The sequence below is a fragment of the Phaenicophaeus curvirostris genome, chromosome 7 (genome assembly GCF_032191515.1).
Source record: "Phaenicophaeus curvirostris isolate KB17595 chromosome 7, BPBGC_Pcur_1.0, whole genome shotgun sequence".
Classification (NCBI taxonomy): Eukaryota; Metazoa; Chordata; class Aves; order Cuculiformes; family Cuculidae; genus Phaenicophaeus; species Phaenicophaeus curvirostris.
In genome coordinates this window covers 30,812,704-30,837,042 of record NC_091398.1, presented here as the reverse complement: position 1 = coordinate 30,837,042, position 24,339 = coordinate 30,812,704, and the positions used below count along the sequence as shown (strand labels likewise).

Sequence of the window (24,339 nt, the reverse complement as noted above, 5' to 3'; positions counted from 1 at the left end):
GGGAAGTCCAGCGGCTGCGCAAAGACCCTGCCCGCAACAAAGATGGCAGCGCGGGCTTCGGGGGAGGTGCGAGCCTCGGGGGAAGGCCGCGCTCTGCGGCCCCAGCCGGTGCCCGCTCCCAAGATGGCGGCGCGCGCTTCGGGGGTGACCCCGCCCCGCGGCCCCGCCCATGCCCTCCCCCAAGATGGCGGCGGGGTTGGCCCCGCCCCGCGGCGCCGCCACAGGCCGGGGGAAGACATGGCGGCGGGTGGGAGCGGCGGCAGCCGGGCGGATAATGGGTACGGCAGCCAGACGCCGCGGCGCAGGAGGGGCCCTGGCGCCCTGGCCACGGCCTACCTCGTTATCTACAACGTGGTGATGACGGCGGGGTAAGGGGCTCGCGGCGATCCCCTCTCCCCTCCCTTTTGATTCCCCCTCTCCCTCCCGCTTTGATTCCCCTCTCCCCCGCTTTTGATTCCCCTCTCCCCTCCCTTTTGATTCCCCTCTCCCTCCCCCTTTTGATTCCCCTCTCCCTCCCCCTTTTGATTCCCCTCTCCCTCCCCCTTTTGATTCCCCCCTCCCTCCCCCTTTTGATTCCCCTCTCCCCCCTTCCCTTTTGATCCCCTTCTCCCCCCCTCCTTTTGATTCCTTCCCCCCCCATTTTCCTGCCCCTCTGCCCCCCCTTTTCATGCCCCAGCTGGCATCACCTCTGCAGCACAGTCTCTTCCACGCACCCTTTCTGAAAGGGAACTAAGAGGAGCAGCATGAGTGCATGTTCTCTGGGAACTGCTGTGGTTTGTAATTGACACTTCAGTTTGTGGCTTTTTTGTCATTCAGGTGACTGTAGATCGCTTGTTGTTGCCTCAAGAACCTGAAATGCTGGCATATAAACTCTCTAAGGCTCATTTGGGAGTTTTAGAAAGTGAGCACCCTTTAATCATGCCTGGGCAACACGAGGGAGTGATCTCCATCAGTGACGTGCAGCCAGACAAGAGCTGGCTATAGAATATATTTCCCACTTGTGTGGGAAATGCAGATGTGTAAATTTTACCAGAAATCTTATGCATATTCTGTTAATTTCAAAGGTCTAATTTTAATGTTGTTCTGAACTTCAGGACAGTCAAATCTTCTGCTGATTTGGTGATGGCCTCACCTCTCTGACCTTGCATTTGAAATAGGGAAAGACTGCAAACAGGTGGCTATAGACAAAAGACACATCTGTTCAGCACAGATCATATTTAACATGAGATGTGACAGTGTCTGGAAGACTCGTATTTGAAAAAACATGCTATAAAAAATATGCTATCAGAGAGACATTCTGTCTAACTTTCAAAAAGTACAGTCACTCAGATGAACTTAAGTCTACTTCTACTTAAATCAAAATATTCCACTCTTTGTAATTGTGACTGCTTTTTGTATCGGCCTTACCGCAGTGCTTTTCTGTAGAGGTGAACATAAACGCAGGGGATTTATCCATGGCAGTAGCTAAGAAGGCAAAGCTGTTGCCCTTTTAAGCCCCATGAGGTTTCCTGTAAACCCTTCCGCTGCTAGGTACTTCAGGTGGAGCTGAAAGCTGCTGCTTGCAATGTGTGAGCTCCTGGCCCTGCTTGGTGCTCTGCTTTTGCCCGGTGTAGCACAGCAGAGGCTCGTGCTGGTTGGTGTGTGCTGGAGTGTGTTCCTGGGTGCAGAAATAAAGATACCAACAACTGGCAACTCTCAAGTTAAGATAAAGGAGACTCATCTTTTTTTTTTTTTTTTTTGAAGAGTCTGTAGAGTCTTACTGGAATCTAGATAAAAATAAAGCTTTCTTTTGAAAGATTGTGGATATTTGGGTGGGAGGAATAAAGAGCCTTTAAAATGTATCCTAAATAAGCCTGTTTTCTGCTACACAAATCCTGGCGGGTGAGGAGTCAGGCAGTCTCCCTGGTTTGGTATAGAGTTAATATAGCTACGGTTTGTTTCAATAGGACAATTGGACATGATGATTTTTGTCTTCTCAGGGGACAGCTGATGCTGTTTCAGGTTTGAGATAGCTACACTTTCTGTGGAACAGAGGTGGCTGAGGGAGGAGAGCTCAGTTCTGGTGAGGTACTTGTTACATCTATAACCTCAGAGGTATATTGCTGTGAAATTGAAGTGCTAAGCAGATTTATAGCTTCGGATGATACTTGCAGGGTGTTTCGTTCAGAGGGATATGATAAATACCCACCAGTTTGATAAAAATTAATCTTGTTTTAGAAATACGTAATTGCCTTAGCAAGGCAACGCGGTACAGGCAGTCTGGAGGTCTTTTCAGAACTGCTGTGATGTCTCTGCACAATGTTAACAAGCTAACCTCTCTGAGCTATTCTTAGAAGTAAAAGCCTTTGCCTGCTCTTTGAGCTGCTCATCACAGAATGGTGGGAGTTGGAGGAGACCTCTGGAGATTATAAGGTCCAACCCCACTGCTAAAGTAGGTTCACATAGAGCAGATAGCACAGGAATGACTCCCAATGTGCTTGGAATATCTCCAGAGGGGATTCCACAATCTCACTGGGCAGCCTGTCCCAGTTCTCAGTCACCCTTGCAGTGAACAAGTTTTTTCCTCGTGTTCAAGTAGGATCCTGTGCTCCAGTTTGTGCCCACTGCCCCTTGTCATATTTAATTCACTTAAGCTTATAAAAGAACTCAAAAACCTGAGAGAAATTGCAGTGTAAACGGGAAGTTTCTTTAAGTTCTTTTATTTAGCTTCCTGTTGTCACATTAACGTTGATGGTGATGTTACTAGTTTTCCTGTTTTGTACCAAGCTTCCTAGAGAATTCCAGCCCTGGATGGGATATGACTTGTGGTGCTTTAACATGCGCTGCTTCTTTCTGGGTCTGTTTGTGATTACATGGTTTTGCAACCTGAGGAGCTACCATAGGAGTCCTGTGATCAGAGTTCATATCTGCATTGTCACTTGCTGCTGTTCTTTTGGGGTAGGTCACTGAGGGCTTTGACTGATAATTTGGCTTCAGACGGATGAGGGGTTTGTGCTTCCGCAAACACTGCTGAAATTCCCCAGTATACAAAGTTGATCTTGAGATAGAAAAACTTTAATTAGTTATTTTCTTCTTTTTATAAGATTTCATAATAGAGGGAATGACCAGTCCTGCAGTTGGTTCTCGGCTGTAATTTTCAGGGGGTTTTGGCCACGGTTCAAACCATGAAGATGCAGAAAGCGTTATATCTTTATTCTTTTGCACTCAGTCAAACCTTTTTTCCCATATCAGCATGAAGTCATGTAGTCATGGCTGACCTGGCATAGGAAGCTCTCTCCAGAGGCATAGAGCAGCACAGAAATTATTTCCTAAGAACAGTGTTTGACTGAAATCACTGTATAATGAGGGGTGTGAGGAGGGAGAGGGAGCGGGCACAGGCAGTGCTGTTGGAGTTAAATGTAAATATTTTATAAGCTGCTTTAAAATGTGATTGTTTCTTATTTTTAGTCAAGTGTCCTAAATGAGTGTACTTTTGGGTGGAAATAGCTGATAGTGATGTAAACAATGAATTTCAAAAGCATTTCACTCAGCAATATGTAATAGATTATTTAATGTAATAGATTTTGAATTCACAAGTGTTTGCGTTATTGATGTTGAGCAAAAAGTGTTCTGGGTTCTAAGTGTCCCTGTCTGCATCTTCAGTGACTGGTTGTTGAGAGTCAAAGTACGCTTCTGCCTTTTGAGGTTCATTGGCTGCATAGCTTTGCTGTATTCTCCTGCATGAATGATGCAGAACCTCAGTGAGCTTTCTATAAGAAAACACCTTTTTATAAGAGAAATAAAGAATCAAACAGAGGGCCTAAGCGTGAAGCTTACTTATCAAGTCTGAGCAACTGAAAGCAAACAAATTAAATTGTGTGTGTGACAGTTATTTTCATTGATTTATGTTAATCAAAGAGTGTAAGAGTCTGGCTTGAATTTTATGTGCATGGCAGTGGCAATTTAATGAAATGTAACTCTAGCTGGTATGTCGGGTGCACTTTAGTGTCTAGGTCAGAGAAAGCTGGAAAAAGTAACTTACAGCTTAGCTTCCATGTGGCAGTGGTGCCTTCTGCTGCCCTCTCAAACTTCTCGCCATGCTTCTTTTCTAGTAGATTTTCCTTCCTTTCATCTACTCCTATTCCATTTTCTCTAGTCATAGAGGGTGAAGAAGTATTTAAGAATCACAGAAGCAGGGTAAGTGGTCTTCAACACAAAGTAGGCACAGATCTAATTTTGTGCAGATCAATACTTTGATCTGTATTAAATGTGGGTTTTATTATTGAAAGAGAGATGAGGCCTTTGGGAATAGAAAGTACAGTCTTGAACTGGTAATCTGTCAGGGAGAGTGGAGATGAGCAAGGGGCTGGAGCTCCTCTGGGAGCCACCAGTTACTCAGTTAAGGTGAAAACAGGCTGCAGGTGAGAAGGGGTTTGCAGGCACAACCAAGAACGGGTACCTTGTGCAACCTGAGAAATTTCTTAATTCAGGAGAGTTTCTCAACAAACACAGAATATTAGGAAAACTACAGCAACTTGACAGATAAAAACAGGGCATTGTCAACCTGCTCTGTTGTACTATTCTAAAACAGAAGCAGACATTGTTTTAAGGAAGAGTTGTTAATACTATACTGCTTACTGGTTTGCTCTACCCTGCAGTCCAAATACAAAGTTAATCCGATTCTTTCTTTGTAAAGAGCATTTACTTGGTAAAGGTTTGTCACAAGGTGGCTATAGCTGCAATAGTATGTCACTACTGAAAAATAGGGAGGGCTTGCTTCTCATTCCTGGTTTCTTTTCGCCATACCTGCTGCTTTTCTTAAGTACTTGTCTTCTGAGAAGCCCAGGCAGGAATCAAGTAGCGTTTTTCAGTTCTACTAACAAATGTTGTTCTGAACGCAGACTTAGTTGCCAGAGTTACACTGTGAAGTTCAGATTTTTTTTTAATAATAAGTATTTCAAACAACTTTTACATTTGGGATGATACTTGTATATGCTTCACAATATCTAAGGTATTGTGGCACTTGTAAGTATTTAATATGCTCTAAATTAAGGGATTTTCTTCCTCTTCCCTGTTACGAAAACACAGCCTCAGATTTTTTTCCAAAAGGTAATTAGGAGAGTTTCTGCATGTCTACACACACTTGCACTGAGGAGCATCCTCGCTAGCAGAGATGCTGTGTGATGGTTAGCACAAGCTTTGTGGTCTCTTTTCTGGGTTTGGAGGGAGGCAGAAGTAGGGTGGCGTTAGCAATAGCTGAGAGCAAAACAGGTAGTATGAGCCTGTCAATGAAGGGTTTGGGAGCTCTCTTGGTAAGGATTCCCACTTTTCATTGACAAGCCCCCTTCTCCCCATGTTTCACAGAATCACAGAATAACCAGGTTGGAAGAGACCCACCGGATCATCGAGTCCAACCGTTCCTATCAAACACTAAACCATATCCCTCAGCACCTCGTCCACCCGTGCCTTAAACACCTCCAGGGAAGGTGAATCAACCACCTCCCTGGGCAGCCTGTTCCAGTGCCAATGACCCTTTCTGTAAAGAATTTTTTCCTAACATCCAGCCTAAACCTCCCCTGGCGGAGCTTGAGGCCATTCCCTCTTGTCCTGTCCCCTGTCACTTGGGAGAAGAGGCCAGCACCCTCCTCTCTACAACGTCCTTTCAGGTAGTTGTAGAGAGCAATGAGGTCACCCCTCAGCCTCCTCTTCTCCAGGCTAAACAACCCCAGCTCTCTCAGCCACTCCTCATAAGGCCTGTTCTCCAGCCCCCTCACCAGCTTCGTTGCTCTTCTTCGTTTGCCACATGCAATGTGAACTGAAACTGAAGTTAACTGCAGATGCTCGTTTCAAATGGAAATGTTTTCCCAGGGTGTACCCACCTTACTTTTGTGGCTTGTCTTAGACTGTACTAAAGAATTTCTGAGGCTGGGGCTGCACACTCACTCTGGACAGTAGTAGGGAAAGACATTACTGCGTTGGCCAGGAAAAATTTTTAGGGTTGCTTTCCAAATTACCTGAGAGGAAAATCAGCAAGGTTAACAGGTTCCATTGCTTATAGTATAATTGCAGTTATATAGACACCACATATATAGCCCTAGATATATTTATTGCTTAAAAAGGAGAGCTGTGACAGGAATGGCCATCGCTGCTTTCAGGGCTTTTAGCAGCCTCAGTTTTCTTGCAGTTACTTATCTATAACTGTTTCTCATAAAATATGTGTTAGCAATTAAGCTGGATGGTCTATCATAAAGTCTACTTTGAAGGGAAACATTTAAGTGAATGCCTTCTGAACCTTAATTGTTTGTCATGTTTCTTTAAGTTGTGGTGTGGTAAGAGATCTTTGACTAGTAGTAAATGTTTTTCTGTTTAAACCAAACAAAATATGATGCCAGTCTTATTTAAAATGTCATAAATGCCTTCCGTAGCTAAATTAAATACAGCTTACTGGAAAAACAAACTTAGATGTTAAAGTTATTGGTATGTTGGTGCTGAAAGTTGTTTAAAAAATGCATAATCTCTAACATTGATAGATTTGCAGAGAATCCAGATGTTTAATTTTTTCAATGTTGCAGAGAGATGGCAAAAAAGTTAGTATCTTTCAGGACAGTCATATGCCTGTTGCTTTCTCAGGTACTGAAAGATGGATTAAGGATTTCTTTGTATCTATCATCTACGTAATGTCTTCTTACTAGACTTTTTTCTCTTTCAGATGGCTTGTTATTGCAGTTGGTCTAGTTCGAGCATACCTGGCTAAAGGTAGCTACCATAGCCTTTATTACTCAATAGAAAAGCCCCTGAAATTCTTCCAGACTGGAGCTTTGCTTGAGGTAGGTGCAGTCTTATTTGCTCCAGTTACTAATATTTGCCTGAGTGTTTTCCTTAGAAGTAAGGCAGCCTTTCTTGAACAGTGCTGTCTATTGACCTGTTTTGTCTTTAGCATTTAGGGTGATTTGAAGGGAAATGTAAGAAATATGCTTCACACAAATGCTGATTTTTTTCATTTTAGCAAGTGGTGAGGGAGCTTACTGTCTGCTGTTTAGGAACAAAGCCAAGTATTAAGCTTAGTCTTTGACAAAATGACAAATATTGAATCTTAAGCTCTTCTGATAGAAATAAATGTGTTTCTGAGTTGCTCCGTTTGAAATGTTAGTGATTTGACTTTTTCTTTCTGTTCTAGATTCTGCACTGTGCATTTGGTAAGCTTGTGAATTTTCAATTTTATTATTATTGTTATAGAGGACTGCAGTTTTAGCAATATATTAACAGTAAAAATGTTATGGTGTATGCATTGCCGGACTTAGTTCTTGCATAACTCACTAATTTGTTGTTTGAAGTACATTCCAGTTTTTTACAAAACAGTTTAACAAGTTTGATCATGGAAAGGAAGACAGCGCAACAGGTTTTCAATTACATTACATTCTGTATTTATCTAGATCTTTCCAGTGCCTACAAATCTTAGAGCAGTTTATAGGTGCTTTATTGTAGATCATTACTTTCCACCTCTACATCTTAGTCTTCTGTACTGAGCTGCCTTTCCTGCAAAAAAAAAATTAAATTCTAGCTGAAAGTAATTTAAATTCCAATAAAAAGAACATTTCAAGCACTGGAAATTTGCCCACATCCATAGAGCATATAGATGTGGGTTTTAAAGTGAGGAATGGATAATCATTCTCTATCCCAGATGTTGCTGTGCTTTGATGGAACTGTTTGGGAGAGTAAGAATTATTTAAGGCTTGACAGTTCTTAGCCTGTACTGTGTGGCTTTTGTGTTAGCCTAGTAGCAGGGACTCTGTTGTGTATACATGGCCTGAGGTCAGGAGCTATGAAGACTCTCATGTCTGAGTGATGGGATTTCATCTTCTCTGGTTTGTTGGTTGTTGTGAGCAGTTTGGAGTTTGGCGTCAGCATTTGAGTGTTTTGTTCATGGAATAGATGATGTGCCACTCTCTCTGCAAGATCAAAGAGTGTGCTATAAAAGGGAGCAGTGCCTGCCTGCGTGCCGTTGCTGAAGTCTGATTTTTCTAAACAACCCAGTCTTCACAAAGAGGCAGTCTAACGTTCAGTTAGTTAGTCTTTTGGTTTTAAGTATGTTGTTGAGCTTTTATCTGAATATTTGCTAGCTGCTATTTAGAGAGTAAGACGGCATTGAGGTTCCCAAAACTGCAGTTACAGACCTGCTATTTTCATGTATCATACAGTCTACATACTACAGGGTTATATCACTGTGGGGCAAGTAAGTTCATACTAAATTCCTGTGCAAAACATAACTTTTTTTTTTAATAACAGGTGTGGTAGTTAAACTCGCATACATAAACTCGTCAGCAGAGGGCAGTCTAGTTCTGTATTTGAAAAAGTAGTACTGCTGTTCCGGAATAATTCAATTCCTCTTAAATGTTATCTGTAAAGGGCAGTTTGTAGACGGATCATCCCAAGAGGTGAATGATCGTATACTCCTCAAACTAATGTAAAAGCTTCTCGGTAGACTGTGTGTATCATATAGTTGCCTGTGCAGCCAAGGCAGTCCTTCCAGTACTCTTTTATTTTACTAAATCTCAGTTACTGTTTTCACCATAATAAACCATACTTACTTTTTTTAAAAAAAAAGAAGTCAAAAATTAATAATAAAATGTGAAGTTTTTTAAGTCGTATTTAATAAGTGCCAAGAAAGACACATTAAATCTCAGAACACTGGGCAAAAAAGCTTGCAGATAAAATGCTGTTTTACCATCTAAAATTCTATAATGCTCTGCTGTTTTCTTAAGCTAAACTTGTATGCAGATGTCAGTGTTTACTAGTGCTAAAGGTAGGAGTGTAAAAATATTTATTGGATTCTTTTTTCCTCACACTTTAGAGTTTATGCCCATGCAAATCAGTGAACAGCAGGAGAGAGTCCTGTGCGTTACCTTCCAGGCTGGTGCAGAACAGCAAACAAGATGACTGTACCAGCCTGTCTGTGTGCAAAGCTAATAATCCTGGCTGAGTTGATTTGAGATCTGGATCCATTTAGCCCATGTTATCCTCAGTAGCACGACTTAATATTTGTGAAGAGAGCCATTAGTGGAATGTTTCAGCATTTTATACCATTATAATTCTATCTTTTTACTTTCCCTAACAAATATTTTTGCAAAAAAACCCACCTGTTTTATTATAACTGCACATGGATTTTTTTTTTTTTTTTCATAAATGGAAGCATTTGTCAGCTAAATAAAATGAGGTTTTTTTTGCACAGCCGGAGACACTACTGCTGTCTGCTGCAGTCCTGGTAAAAGTTCCTATGCAACGAGAAACAGGAAATTTGCAGATTCCTTTGCCCCTGCTAAACTAATTGCTATACCCAGAGCTGTAATTCTCTGTCAATAGAGGAGTTTATCTGTGACAGATGGCTGTGTGTATCAGCATAACTTTTCTCACCACATCTTCGGTAGAATCTGAAATGTTAGCATCTGTGAGGTAAGTTCTTCAAAATATGAAGATTGGTAGGGGAGTGTCTGTCTAATATGGTTGAGAACAGAACTTTGGTGTGTGCCAAAGATTTAAAAATGGAGAGCTCAACATGAAGAGAGGAGGTAGTGTTGTAGCCCAGCGACAAAGAGGAGCAACTGAAGGACGGGCAAATGGAAAGAGAACATGCAGTTCCTTCACTGATGCAGCAGACAGAACCCAAGTGTATGAATGGCATCGATGGCATCAGTAGCATGGAAGAGCTTCTGCCTGGAGGAACTTGGTATGGAAAGAGGTGATAGGAGTCACCGAAATGTGAAAGCAATAGTGATACATGGGGTTGTGAAAGGAATGGAGAAAAGCAGGAAGGTTTTGGTGAGTACAGGCCCAGCCTACAGAATCGCTGCAGCAATCATCATTCTTACTATAGTGAAGCTTACCTGTAACGCTTTGGTGAGCCGGATTCTGCACAAGTTGACTTTGCTTTAGGCTGCTTAGTTAGGGCAGGACATGAAGGTTCCACCTGTAAGCTGTGCATACAGCCTGATCTCAGTCAGGAACTCCCTGGGACAGAGGAAGTATTTATTGGCAGTTGGATTTCCTACCAGAGGTGGGGGGCTTAGTCCAGGATCTGGAAGAGGTCTGGGCATGGCTTGCTGTGTGGTTCTGGACCTGAGCCCTCTGTCAAGCACTGCTCTTAGTGTGTGCAGTGTTGGATAAGTGGCGGCAGATGTTTTTAAAAATACTGAGTTTATAATTATCTGTTGGGTGCCTTTTTAGTGCAGTGAGTAAATTACTGGGGGCAAGTAAAGTTTACATAAATTGTAGCTAGTGAATCACTTATTTTGATCTCCTGGTTTTGGCATTGTCTTGGCTATAATGAAAAAGCCTTATTCATCTTCCTTGTGAGACAGTCTTGGATGGTTCCTTTGCAATCTTTTTGGCTTATTTATAGATTCCTTTGCAAGAATATCAGGTTATCTTGCTTAGGAGAAAAGGTCTGTTCCATCATAGGAATGAGTCTTTAATGAGTACAGAAAATGGGGTTTTATAGCACCCCTTTTTGCATTGTCTGATTAACAGAAATTCTGCCCTGAGTTTTTACATCAGAAATTAGATTGTGAACAATACATGATAAAACTGAAGAAAACTGTGTAGGGTTTTTCCCTCGTTTACTCTGAAAGAAGACCAACATAATGACTGTGTGACTGAAAATAAATCTAATGAAACTTGCTCTTGGCTTTTCTTATTTGTTTCCTTTTCCACTTTCTAATCTGCGCTTTACATCCTTTCTGAGGCTGTTGTGTTGCTTGCTGTGGTTTGCATTAGTTTTAGAAGCACTTTTTACTGTGTTTTAGGAAATGCTCTGGCATTTGTCTTCATCATGCTATGGGAAGAAAATAAAACTTTATGCTTTGGAGTTTAGAAATTCTGTGTAATCTTGCAGTCTAAAACTACTCTTGCTCTGTCAGACCTGGATGTGTAGGATCATTTTAGTGGCAGTTTGATCAGCACTTGTGAACTTGGTTGGAAGAACCAGTGAAATCGGCGTCCTGGGGTAAATTTTAAAATTGCTTCTGGACCTGCCAGTGCAACAGCTGTTCCTTGGGTTGGGTTTGATTCTGTTTTACTAAAAGTTGTATTCCTAGGAAGGAATGATAAACTTTGTATCTGTCAGGATATGGTCTCGATCAGTATTTCTTCAAAGTAGTTATACCTTTAGCTTGCTAGCGTTTGGTACGTACTGTGCAATACATCTTTACTGGTTTTGCTTTTTAAATCCCAGTAATTAAGATACCTTGTATATTTTAGTCAAACAGGGTTTACGTGAAAGGCACTATCCAGAAAGCTATTTCATTGAAGTTCTCTTGTCTTATTCAGGTGGTTTGTGTATTAAGGAGCGTGCTTTGCTTGCAATAAGACCAATTACTTTTATTTGCACTTTAATGCACAAAGTCTTGTCAGGAGATTGTGTCGCATTAGGCTGTATAAACACACCACGGGACAGACTCAAATTAAAAGCATTAAATGCTTTCCTTCCAAAAGTTTCAAATAACTGTACTTTGGATTAGCTGTATTTTATTCCCTCACCCTCACCTCCCACCCCCATAGTCAGGAATATTTACTAATTGCAAAATATCTTCCAGGCATTGTTCCCTCTTCTGTTGTTCTGACTGCTTTCCAAGTGATGTCAAGGGTTTTCCTGACGTGGGCAGTAACACATAGTGTAAAAGAGGTAAGTTAAGCTACAAAATAGGTAGAAAAACTAATGACCCATGAAGAGGAGCAAGTGTTGATTGCTGTCTTATTTTCCCCAAAATGACTTGTGTTTGTTTCCCAGTGTGAACTTATGTGAATTTCTGTGGATCAAAATAAATAAAAATAAACCTGATGCCATCTTTTCTTGACAATCAAATAGAATGAGATCTTATTATCTCACTACAAGCTAGCTCCTAAATAGACTTTGTAGCTATTACTGGGAGTTAAAGAGATTCCAGTGTGTAATATGGAACCCAGAATTTGGGACACCGTTCTAGTATTAATCTCACTAGTACCATAATTAATATCAAATCTCCTCACTGCCTTTTCTTCCATACACAATTTCCTCTCACTGCAGTTTGTTCCCCCTCAACTGTTTGTGTGCAGCTGTGCCAGGGTGTTCTTTGTTATCGCTTTCCCAGATAATCCCATCTACCCTTCATTCGTTTTTCTTACATTCAAGCAGATGTAGGTTTTGGGGCCTGCATGGTTTTTCTCATTGCTTACTGCACCAGATACAGCTGTACCTCATGCAAATCTCTGCAGAGTGTTTTGGAAGCAATCTTATTTGAAGATTATTCCTAACAGCTATTTTAAAATCTAGGCATGCTTTAATTGATACAGGTCATGCTGACTGACTCTTCCACGTCATCTGAATACCTAGTAGTAGCCCAGATATGCCACATCTCTGCTGTTACTCTAGCCAACCAATCTCACTAGTTTTCTTCTCATTAAATAGATAATCTTGATGCCAGTGTCAGCTTGGCTGCCTGAAATAAGTGATGGTCATCTAGCGTCATTACATGCATAAGATGTCTTGTGACTGTTCTGGAGAATGCCTTAAGGAGCTAGTGTCATTACCAAGTCTTCAGGGAAGCTGCCTTTTCTTCCTTACTCCAAACCTGTTATCACAGTGCTCATCCTCATGTACTATAACATAAGTCACTGTAGTTCCTAATAATTAGCAGCCCATTCTGATATTGTGGTGCTTGTTAATATGGAGCCTTAGTTTCATGCTATTTAAACTGAATGAATGCTATTTTTCTCAATAAACTCAAAATCTTTTAAATACTTATCTTTTAGTGGATTTCATTTATGGTGCAAATAAATGTACTCAGTCTCTGTTAATTCATTGGAGATAAATACTAGATTTTGAACAAAAAAAACTTGCCATAATGCAAAGACATTGGATTTTAGATACACACATAAAATATTTGTAAAGCTATAAGCTTCTAGTTTTGCATATTACCTGCATAATGTGGGGTACTCTTTTTTTCTTATTAATTGCTTCCTGGTTTTGAAGAACTCCAAATCTTAAAAGGTTGGGTCCCATGGACTAGAATTATCTATTAGTCATCAAAAGCAAGTCTGTAAAATCGTATGTTAGGTTTTTTGAAACTTATGCCCACATGCTCACCAGAGGAAACGAGCAAAATAGGAGAAAATGTGAGCCAACAAGTTCAGCCTAACATTCAGTTTTTAACAAGGATTTTTTTTTAACAAGGCTTCTTCGAACAATATTACAGTATTTACTCACATTTCTGTGGTGCTTTGGTTAAAGTCTTGCGAGAGACTGTATTGTGTGTTACTTTTTTAATGTCTTGGAAAGTGGGCATAAGAATGGTGAGGATGAAGAATCCCGTGATGAGTTTTTCGCTGGTGACTTAGAGCAAATAAATCAAACAAAGAGGCTGTATTCTTGACTCCTGTCCTTCCCCTCAAGCAGAGAGCATGCAGTCTCACCTGGGGAGATGTATTGAAAGCATCACGAGTGTTTTACTTTTTCTAAAGGGCTGTCTGCACAAGTGAGCTCCATGGTGAAGCCAAGGATTAAATTCTCACACAGCTATATGGAACTTGTAAGCTATGCAGTTGCATGATGAGGTTCTGGTAAAATAAAACAGTTTTCCTCTTTAACTTTTGAGTGAGACTTGTTCAGTATCTGGCTTTTCCAGGTTGTTCTTGCATATGACATAATTAAAAAAGAAACATCTCTATTGCATCCTTCCTTTCTGTCAGAATACACTTTAGATATGTGATGTGATTTGAAGCATGCCTCTTGCCACTAACACGTTTGTGCTTTTTGTTGAATTTAGTGCTGATGTGGTATTATATTCAATATGGAAGTACTTATAATAAATGTTAAAGCATGGCAAATGTTAAAGCACTGTACAATTCTTTGGGTAGCAATGAGATTCCTCTTAGCTCCACCATATAAGTAGCTGTTAGCTTAGCTGGGGAGGGCTTGGCATATAATATAGTATTTGTAATTGTTTTGTCATTACATGAGAAAAATTGGCTTGGTGAATGTTACTGTTTCTCCTACAAAGGAGGGAAGAGAATGAGCAGACTGGCATGAAGGGCTAGACGAAGGTAGGCATAGGAGAACAGAAGATGCCCTTAAGTTCACCATTGTCTTTTTGAATCGGTGTGAACAGTGATATCATCTGGTGACGACATGTCAGGCCCTCATGGAGTTCAGTTCTCGTAGGTAATTCCGCACCTAGATCTGATGGGTAATTAAAAAATGGTGATTTAATGCTTGTCCAGTTGTGTGCAGTTATAGGAGAGCCACAGATAAGTATAGTATAGATTTAGGGGAACCTTTCCAGAACACACAATCAAAAGGGTTGGTGTGACGATGACATGTACAGCATATTGAGCAGGTAATTAAGACTCCAGTAGCTGCAGTTGTGAATGGACATCTTCATTCAATAGTAAAACATACGTAAAGAGGGAAGAACATCTTAACTTATGATGTTTAAGATTAAGATGTAGTAAAAGAAATCCGCTGGAGAGTTCAGGACTGGAAATAGGTGAGTGAGTTGAAAAGCGTGATGAATCACTGCTTTACATCAATGTAGCTTCCTTTTTTTTTTTTTTTTTTTTTATTTTGCTGTGCCAGAGAACCAGTGCTCTGGAGGGAGACTGGCTGTTTTATCATTACAGTCACACAGTGCAGCTGATTCTAGTTTTCTGCACTGGGTTGTTTAATTATGTGTTTATCTGCAATTTTCTGCAAATAATTTGTTAAACTGTCAGTGTGAAGAAATCTATAGAATTTCCATTTGCGTAAGGAGAATAAAAACCTGTCAGGCTTTATTTGTCAATTCCCAGTTCTCATCTTTGCATCTTAAAAAGCTATGGATTCTTTTTTTTAATGTTTAACAAACCTTGTCTGCTGTTCATAGTATTGAAGACCAGCTAAAATATATTCAGGACCCTCCTTGATGATAAATTTGTTTGAAAGGCCTACCAAAAACTTATGCCCTTTGAAATATTAAGAGGACGATAAATTGACTTCTGAGGGCAGCATTTGGCTTAGTAGTTTATTAAGAAGCTACTGTTCATTGGCTGCACTATCCCCTTATCCTCAGCTTGGAAGAGGAACAATACAAATGCAGCATTAGCAGTGCCTGGATGAGCATGACTTTTGAAAGGCTGTTTGTAAATCATTTCCCAGAGGTTGATATTGTGCATCTCTGTATCTGATGTATTGAAAAATTGTCAGTCCTCAGAGATGTTCTAGTGGTGACAGACTCCTGACAGATCTGTTAGTGCGTAAGAAAGAGAGAGAAACAAACTTTTTAATGATGAACTGTGGAATATAGTTAAAATATGGTGACAAATGCACAGCAGTCTTCTCTTCCTTATTGCACGTAATGGAACCATTTGAAAAGTGTATAGGTTGCTTTAGTGTGAACACTGCCACCAATTTCCAGTATTGTTTTGTCCTTAAGTAGGGATGCAAGCTTTAAAGGCACAATCGGTGATTCTTTAAGTGAGCTTAATATGATTGTGTTTTATAATGGTGTGAGCTGTTCTAATAACCTCTAAACACAGTTCTAATATTAAAGTAGATGGGAAAGAGTAGATCTGAGAAGGCAGTGTTACAGAAGTCCTGTGATAGAACTAGAGTGTAACTGCCAGATTTGCTCCTTCTATGTGTATCATTTATTGTTAGCTCCACTGTTTCTAGTCCTTGCTTGTGTTCTTGAGTGCTATTTCAAGCTACAAAGTTTTGTTTCTTGGTTTTACTGACTTCCGCAGTTAGGGAAACACGTGTGGTTTCAAAGTACAAATTGAAGTCTCTTGACACATAGATTTACGTGAACTCGCTAAGCTGCTACTCCTGACTTAACCAGAAGGTGCAGCTCTGGAGCATTTGTCAAGCATATTGCTCCTTGGAAACATCATCTGTGAAGTGCTGTTAACTTTTCCAGGTGGAGAACTAAGTCTTTCTTATAAAACAGACCCCAAGCAGGATTAGGAACCTGTAACAATGCAAAAATAGATTTGTTTTCTTCTCTAAAAGTGTTCAAATAAAGTTTTGGATTTTATTTTATGATTATGTAAGGGAGATTAATATACAAGCAAATTATCATAGTTTCATGTGGAAAAAGGACAAGGTGCAGTTACTGCAAAATGCAATGAATGTGACTTGAAATTCTATACGCAGCAGAATATCAATTAACAGCAGCACTACATTCCAGGATATCCCAAGATTTCTGTATAAATCTTTCTGGTTTTTGTTGTCTGTAACAGCTCTTTATGGGTAGTCCTTATGAGGGCTTTTAGATGGTAATACACGATCAGTCCCCTCCTATGAAAAGTTTTCTCGTTGCCCATATATTATCTTGTTCCTTTTTTCGTTTGTACATGTGCTTTGCCCAAGACAGAGTGTACCACCCATACCTACTGACTTCCTTTTCCATTTTTTCAAGAGTTGCAGGAAAGAAAGAAAATACAGGTCCCTGTGGTTGAGCTCTTTTTGTCCCCACGGTCCACTGAATTTGGGCTCAGTGTATTCATACAGCTGAGGATTCTCTTGAAGGGGAGGGGAGGACTGCATAAAAATAATTTTTGCACTCTCAAGTGTTTTTAGTGTGGGTATGTGACCTCATATACTACTTCATCAGTGTTATTCCATCTGAAATTTAAACCTCATCATTATGCTCCCAAATCTATTAATTAATTTTAAAATACACGCTTCTGAAGATTAACCTCCAAAATACGAAGGGAGTAAAAGCTGGTTCAGTGATGTGTACCTGAAATAAAATCTTTAAGAGGTGTAAAGCAGTGAAACGTAGTAGTGTCTTGACTGTAACATTAGAGGAACTATGCTGGATACAATGATTGGAAAAAGGATCAAGGGAAGGCAGAGAAGGGAATTGTCAAGCTTACCTGAGGTGAAACAATCCAAGTTTCTGCTTCTCTCCTTGCAGCCAATGTCCTGGTGCTAGCTGTTTTGCTGGTGCTCAAAATTAAGATCCAGTTTCTCATCTGTAGAGAGAAGACAGCGGTTCTTCTACTTAGAACTGGTGTGGACTAGCATCAGAATAAAATGTCTAAGCCAGATATCAAGTGTTAGACTAATGTGTTAGCATAGTTTCTACTTTTTGCACTAGGAAGCAATCATAGGATTGAAATAGACTCTGGTAGTGTATAGGAATGGGAAATGTTTTGAGTTGTTCTTAGCATTTCAGGGATTTCTTGAGCTATTTTACCTTGCATAGAATGGGAGATCTTAATTTTTATGGTTGCCAAGCAGAGATGTTTTGAAGCAACTAGGGTAATACAGAGCATCATAAGATTTTTTTACTGTTGTTACTAATGTTGCTTTTAAGCTCTTTCTTAAAGTTCTCTAAGTCTGTTCTCTAAAATGCTGCAGTAAAGCAACCCATGGGAATCAATTTCTTTGAGTTTTTCTTGGGTCTGGTGAGTAATCAGTGATGCTTGAATTCATACTGAACTTTTTTTTTTCTTACAGGTACAATCTGAAGATAGTGTCCTGTTATTTGTGGTGGCCTGGACAATCACTGAGATAATTCGATACTCTTTTTATACATTCAGCTTGTTAAACCATCTCCCTTATCTCATAAAATGGGCCAGGTAGGTGGCATAATAGAAATCATAGCCTTGAAGCACTGATTTGACAGGAATATTTATCTTTTAAAGTAGTTGCAGTACGAAAAGTTAAATTCTGCCTTGAGGTGATAGCCCCATTTGTGAGTGTGACTTCCTAGCTTCTTTCCAGCTGATTTCTGGATTAAAAATAATTCATTAGATTATAAACTGGCAGAAGAGTTTGTTCAGACTCAGTCCTATTTAAAAAGTGATTGTGTTTGTTGGAAACTGTCATTTAGCAGTAAGAGGTAACGGTAAGTGAACTGACAAGAGTAACCCTTGAATCCAAGGGCTGTACTTGAACAATCTGTAAGCTCATTGATTAATATCCGCTGTGTTTGGCTGCATTTTAAGTTATATAACAACCTCTGTCAAAGAGTTCGGAAATCAATGTAACAAAGTTGCTGTACGTGAGTATAGTATTAAAGATAGTTTTTGGATTCTCAGGGGTAATTGTTAAATATTTTGGACTGACTACTGATTTGAATACTTTTCTTGAAATGATGTTTGTACCTTGCCATGCCGTAGTCAAATAAGAGTTAAGGGAAGTAAATACTGAGTTGAGAATTTAAAATTTGAATATCCATAATAGCATTTAACAAATACTTTGTCAGGGTTTGTCATAACTTTTAATCTTTTCCATAAATGTTTTGTTCTAGGTACACTTTGTTTATAGTACTGTATCCAATGGGAGTCACAGGCGAATTACTCACAATATATGCTGCATTACCCTTCGTCAGGCAGTCTGGCTTGTATTCCATTAGTTTACCTAACAAGTACAATTTTTCTTTTGACTACTATACATTCCTGATCCTGGTTATGATCTCTTACATTCCAAGTAAGTATGACTTTGTTAGGTTTTTTTAATATTAAAAACTGTGACAGGCAAAGATAATAATTGTGGGTGTAATAACTACATAATTTTGCAAAATTAACTTTGAAACTTGTCTAAAGAAAATAGAGTTAAAGCTGCAGGGGTTGCTTTCTACCAACACCTGCAAAACAGTAATGCATGTTTTTTCTCTTGTGCTTGGAATATAAAATAACTGGTACTTCTTAGAAAATGTTGACATCTTCATTTCCACCCTGCCCTCTCTGCTTACAGACTTTTATGAGAACAAAGTTCAAACCAGCTTCTTAAAATTCAATTCTTCGTCAGGAACAAAAAAATTCGGTTTGCATTATTTGGTAGGGAACCATTTCTGTAGAGTTAACTTGAATTGACATAATTTCTGGTTGATATTTCTGTAGGTGGAATGAAGATTTGGCTTTGCTGCTTTGAAATGTGGAATAGGAACATGGAAGGCTTTAGCAAATTTAAATATGCCAGTAAAGTCTAACACGCAGAATAATGCAGTGATGATGTTGATGCTGTTAGCTATCTCTGCAGCTGTGTTTACTTGAACCTTGTTGTTTGTGCAGAATGATAAACCATATTTAAATCTTTAAATTTTAGTAGTGTTGCTGTCTCTATAACAAGCACTTAGAGTTTCCATGAAGCATCTTGCAATTCTGACATTGAGGTTCCTAAGATTTTTCCAGCTGTTCTTAAAACAAACCCCACTTTTCATACATTTGTTTCTCCTTGTCCCCTTCCTCCAAAAACTGTGATGTAACTAACTCCAAGCAGCCAGAATAATACTTAAGTCTTTTGTTTTAGTCGAAATAACCACAAGTATTAATTACTACTTTTGTCATAGCTAGATCACAGTTGACAGGCTGTGTGGGAGGGAACCCATGTTGAACCAAAGTAACAATTTTAGCCTGTTTTCTCCATTAATGTTTCTGTCTTTTAAGTGAGGTATTTTCTGTGTTCCATTATTTGCTGGATGTGTAACTTCAGTGCAGTCCTCTTATTTATCTTCTTAATTATTATTGTGTGTTGGTACATTAACTAAGAACCAACTGCTTGAACTCAAGCAGTCTTAGCTGCCTTTTCACATGAAGGTATGCTTGTAATATTCCTGAGATACAGTGTTTGTGGCAGTCATGGATTATGCCATAGTTTGGTTTATTCATAAGTTATCTACGCAGGAGTTATGCCTTCTGAACCTACTGAAGATCTTGGGAATGTTAATATCACAAAGCAAGCTTTGAAAATTGTCAAAAAAAACCTGGGTTTTTACATTCCTGACAGTTGCATTTTACAATTCACCTCACTTTAAAACTTAGTACTTTTCTGTCAAACTTGGTGTGATGCTAGAAAAAGTGTCATTAAATTCTTTGCATATAGTAGATCCCCATTTGACTTAGACTTCTAATGGGGAAACGGTGTGGCTCTGTATTGTTATGTCTCTGGACACCTGTGTTCACTCCTTAACACCGGTGGAGTGAATCAGGATGGGGAGGAACCAAACTGGAAATGAAATACAGGATAAAGGAAGCCAAAAGAAAGAGAGTTTTGCATGGAGGATAAAGGAGAGACCGAAGAGGCACGACTTGTTCCTTAGGTCCTAAAAAAGTGACACTAGAATTATAAGAAACTAAACAAATCTGGAAGTTTCATTCTTTCAGAAATACTTTTTCCTCTGCATTGTATTTTCTATTGTGTGTGAGGACTACAGGAAACTTTAGTCATCCTGCTTGTACATGAAGAGTTAAATAAGACATTTTGTATTTAATGAAAAATGTGGTTGCTGTGGCAAAAAAAAAATAATACCTGAAGCCTAAAGACAATATCATTTATTTTTGTTAAAGAATAAAAGGCAATAGATGACTTGAGCAGAAGGTGGATAAGCACAAGGGGTTTTAATAGAGAATTAGTGGCCTTGAGCATTTGACTCTGCACCTTGCTTCACATTTTATTCACTTAAGTCTGTTTTCTCTTCAGTCTTTCCTCAGCTGTATTTTCACATGCTACATCAGAGGAGAAAGGTACTCTCACACACTGAAGAACACAAGAAGTCGGAGTAATTCAGCTCTTTTTCAGAACTTTTCAAACATCAAAATGCTGCAGATTTTCAATACCCAGCACATTTATAAAGAACATACCAAGATAAAATAAGTCAGAGGTAAAAGATCAATAATTTAGCAAGTATAACCAATAAATCTGATTTCACTGGAATTCCACGATGTAAGCATTGAAATAGTTCTCCAGCTTGCAGTGCTTCAGAAAACTTTTAAACTTTATATGGCTTGGCAGTTAGTCTTTTCCTTAAATGATGTGCTAAATCCTTTTCATTTATTACTAAATGCCTGAAGGTTGCAGTGTGAGCGATGAAGTTGTACCTACTGAATGCTTGAATTGAGATTATGTTACTGATACCTCTTCTTTTAAGTGCTTGACTGCATGCCAGAAACTATATATAGCTGTGAAAGCAAACAATATGCTCTGGAATACTTCAAGATTTTGTCAGAGGCTCCAGTGGACAATGTACACAGGGCAAAATGTTAGAATTTAGTAAGGTAGGTTGTGTATTAAAAGGTGATGGGAACAAGAACAGGAAAGCAATTATGGGAAATAAGGGGAATGTGGTTCCTCAGCAATTTAAACAGTGGGGGTTGTGACTAGAGTGTGTTCTCTGAAGATCTTGTTTAAGCTGATTACTCAAATGCTAATGTTAATTCAGAGGCTATAATGCTTATCTGAAACTTTAAAACTCCGAATACCGCATCCCAAATACTTTTATAAATAATTACATGCTCACTGTAATGTTTCTAGTGATACCAATAATGGATCTAAAGAATACTAAGGAGGCAAGTCATCCAGAAATAGGTGCAGTTCTCCCTTTTTTTACTTTAAATTGTCATCTCTAATCACTTTCTCAGTGGTATGCATCTTCAGCATTGAGGACTGTTTATCATTTGAGGACATTGTTCCTTAGCCTAACTTTTCTGAAGTGACTAATGTGTATCACTCTGGCATATCCAAGCAGGCAGTTCCAGGCATTCAGCTTCTGAAATGTTTTAAAGTCATAAGGTCCTTCTTGGAAAGCAGATTATCTCATGGGTTACACGCTGCTTTTGCAGATTTGACAAGCCTTCTGCTCTTTTCAAAGAGCAGGAGACCATAGACATTTAAATTTTCCTAGTTGCTTTCTCTGGGTTCTCAGGCTGAGCCTTCCCTTGGGAAAGTAAAAGAGAAAATGAGAGAACTGAGAAAACCCTCTGATGAGGCAGGAGGTACTGATGTACTGTGAGCTGTGCCCCAAGTTATAAACTAACTGTTGACTTGGGAAGAGTGGAATGGAAGGGACAAAGGGAGCAGGGATATGAACAGATACCCAGGCAAAGGCAAAAAGAAGTGTAAGTTATGGTCTTTGCTCTTGTTAGGATACAATAGTCAAATAGTTCCGTCTTCACCCAGTCAGAGCCACCAGACAACAACACAAGGGCTTCTCTGCCTTCTGTCTTATAACATTACGATTTAATGCATAAGTGCGGTGTGACCACTACCGTGGTACCTGCAATACTTGTGTCGCGCTGTGCCTGCCAGCATCTCTCCCTGGAAGTGGCCTGTGTCTGTGTCCCGCTTACTTCTGCTTGACACTTCGCAGCTTTCCCTAAACATAGCCAGTAAGTACTAAGGGCATGGGCTTTCTGTTCCAGCACTTGGGGAGAGCTGCATTTACAGTTATTTTGGCTTATGTTTGTCAGAGCTATATTTAAAAAAAAAAAAAAAAAAAAAATTTGCATTTTTCAGTAATTTCCTTTGTCAAAAAGTCTATATTTTCCTAGCTCTCAATAACATACCTTTGCATTGAACCTTTCCTTTTGTAAGCAAGAAGAAGGTAAGAGACAATAATGATCTTTGCTTCTATTTTAAACTTTCTGGAGACAGTTATTGGCTGTAATCAAAAACGCTTATAGCCTCAAAGTGGTTTGCCATTCAAAGATGCAGCAATTCAAATTCATTTCTCCGTTAGGTTACGTGGTGCTTTGTTGTAGTGATCTGAGAAATGTTGCGTTATACTGAACTCATTGTTCAAAAGTATGAACTTCCACCTCTGGACAAAACATCTCATTTTACTTACACTTGCTATTAGAGTTAAGTGTCAGTATTTCTGAAGAATGCCATCTAAAAGATCTGATTTCCTGATATACCCAGGTTACTGGATATTGTCGATGCTCAGCTCCTAAACTTTTCTTGATACGATTTCTGTGGCCAAATAAAACATCTGGTTTCAAATTTGTTGGTCCAGTTTGGAGAAAAAGGCCTGTCTAATATTTCTATATGAAACAACTGCATAGCGCTGTTGATGAGAAAGATGTAGCATAGATCTATATTACTGGCACTACTGAATAAGCTTCATTATGGAATAGTTACTTTAATTGAAAATATTAAATTTACCACACAAATGCTAATAAACAAGTCTTGTAAAAGAAAAATGAGTTACTTTTCCTTTAAAAAAAAAAAAAAAAGAAAAAATGGCTTTGATAGTAAGAAATCTTATCAGCAAAATTGATTTAAAAATTATATTCTAAATTACAAATATGCAGTTAGTACATACAAGAATTCCAGCAATTTAGCTTGCAGTGGTTTCTCAAGTTTAGCTTCCATGGAAATGACTGGAAGATGATCTCGTGAGAACTGGAGCAAGATGCCCTAGTACTGTTTGGAGTTTTCCCTAAACTGTGGTCATGTGTAGAGTTTGGGGTTTTTTTCACTCCTCATAAAGTAAGAGCAAATTTGCCCTCATCTGTCACTGAAAGGGTAATGTGGTTTATGTAGACTTTATAATAGAAGCTTTGATTAGTAGTCTTCGTCACAGATCTGGAGGAGGCTTTTTTTTCCCCATGTACTATGTACTTGGCTAGCATATTTTCTGTTTGCATCACTAAACTCTGCAGCAGACATGTTTTCTGCTTTGGTCATCTTTGTTTTGTGTGCACTCGTCCAGTCAACAATACTTTGTATGTTCTACCTTGCCAGCTTTGTCCAAGTTAGTCGTCGCCCTCTAAAAGACCAAGGTTCTTACCAGTGTATCGTTTACAACTGGAATTGTAGAAATGTTCATATTGTAAATTACAGTAAGGTGCAGGTTACAGTGCGGGTAAATTGTAATTTACACACAATGTGGTGTTTCTATCAAAGTGGGATTTTTTATTATTTATCAGTAGAAAGGTTGGCGTTTGTGTGGACCAATCTGCAGTGTCATTTTAAAACCTCTTTCAGCTTAAAATTTTCATGAGTATACATCAAATCATACATTTTGATGTATATTTATGTCAGTGAAATTTGAGTGAAAACTATACAGTCATTTTTGTATTTTTTTCTATGTTACAAAAAATAAAATTGTAATTTTATAAGTCTGATTCACTAAGATTATTATAAGTTAGATGTATTTTTTGTATATTTAGGAATCTGGTATTACCTGGAGCTCTGAAAGATTAAGCATAGACTTTTTATGCATGTTTGGACAACATTTCTACTTGATAATGCAGTGAAATGGTTTGTATGCTAAAATACAAGTCTATGTTGTTGTCTTGTGAAATTGATTCTGTGCGCTCTGCCTGGATTTGGCCTACTGATCAGTGATACTAATTGCTGTAATCCAAATAAAAATACTGAATAAAATATGTTGTGGTGTTACTGTTTAAGGAACAAAAGCAGATACTTTATAAATATGAATGAAGGCTGTACTTTTATTCATCTGTGTATAATGTATACCTTGCAATTTACAAGACTTTTTGGTATATGTAAATTTTCAGCTCAAACAAAATAATTAAGCAACTTAATACTGTTATGAATGCTCTGCCTTTCACTTTTAAAAAAGAGGTATTCATAACAACGTGTTGACTATGTTAACAATC

General features: G+C 39.0%; 1 protein-coding gene across 1 annotated transcript; it reads left to right on the top strand.

The window, feature by feature from the left end:
* The first annotated feature begins 229 nt into the window (after positions 1 to 229).
* Positions 230 to 24,024, top strand: HACD2 (3-hydroxyacyl-CoA dehydratase 2). Its single transcript, XM_069861449.1, has 7 exons — positions 230 to 368; positions 6,689 to 6,806; positions 7,157 to 7,175; positions 11,568 to 11,656; positions 17,450 to 17,571; positions 18,246 to 18,424; positions 20,417 to 24,024. Exons 1-7 carry the CDS (start codon positions 238 to 240, stop codon positions 20,497 to 20,499), a joined length of 741 nt encoding a protein of 246 aa, XP_069717550.1. The 5' UTR covers positions 230 to 237; the 3' UTR covers positions 20,500 to 24,024.
* The last annotated feature ends 315 nt before the right edge of the window (positions 24,025 to 24,339 follow it).

Bases quoted from the DNA above. Each gene is read 5' to 3' on its own strand.
- HACD2 (XM_069861449.1), top strand. From the start codon at position 238: ATGGCGGCGGGTGGGAGCGGCGGCAGCCGGGCGGATAATGGGTACGGC. The intron at 11,657-17,449 runs GTAAGTTAAGCT...TTTTTCTTACAG, and splicing joins TAACACATAGTGTAAAAGAG to GTACAATCTGAAGATAGTGT. The intron at 18,425-20,416 runs GTAAGTATGACT...TTTTCTCTTCAG, and splicing joins TATGATCTCTTACATTCCAA to TCTTTCCTCAGCTGTATTTT.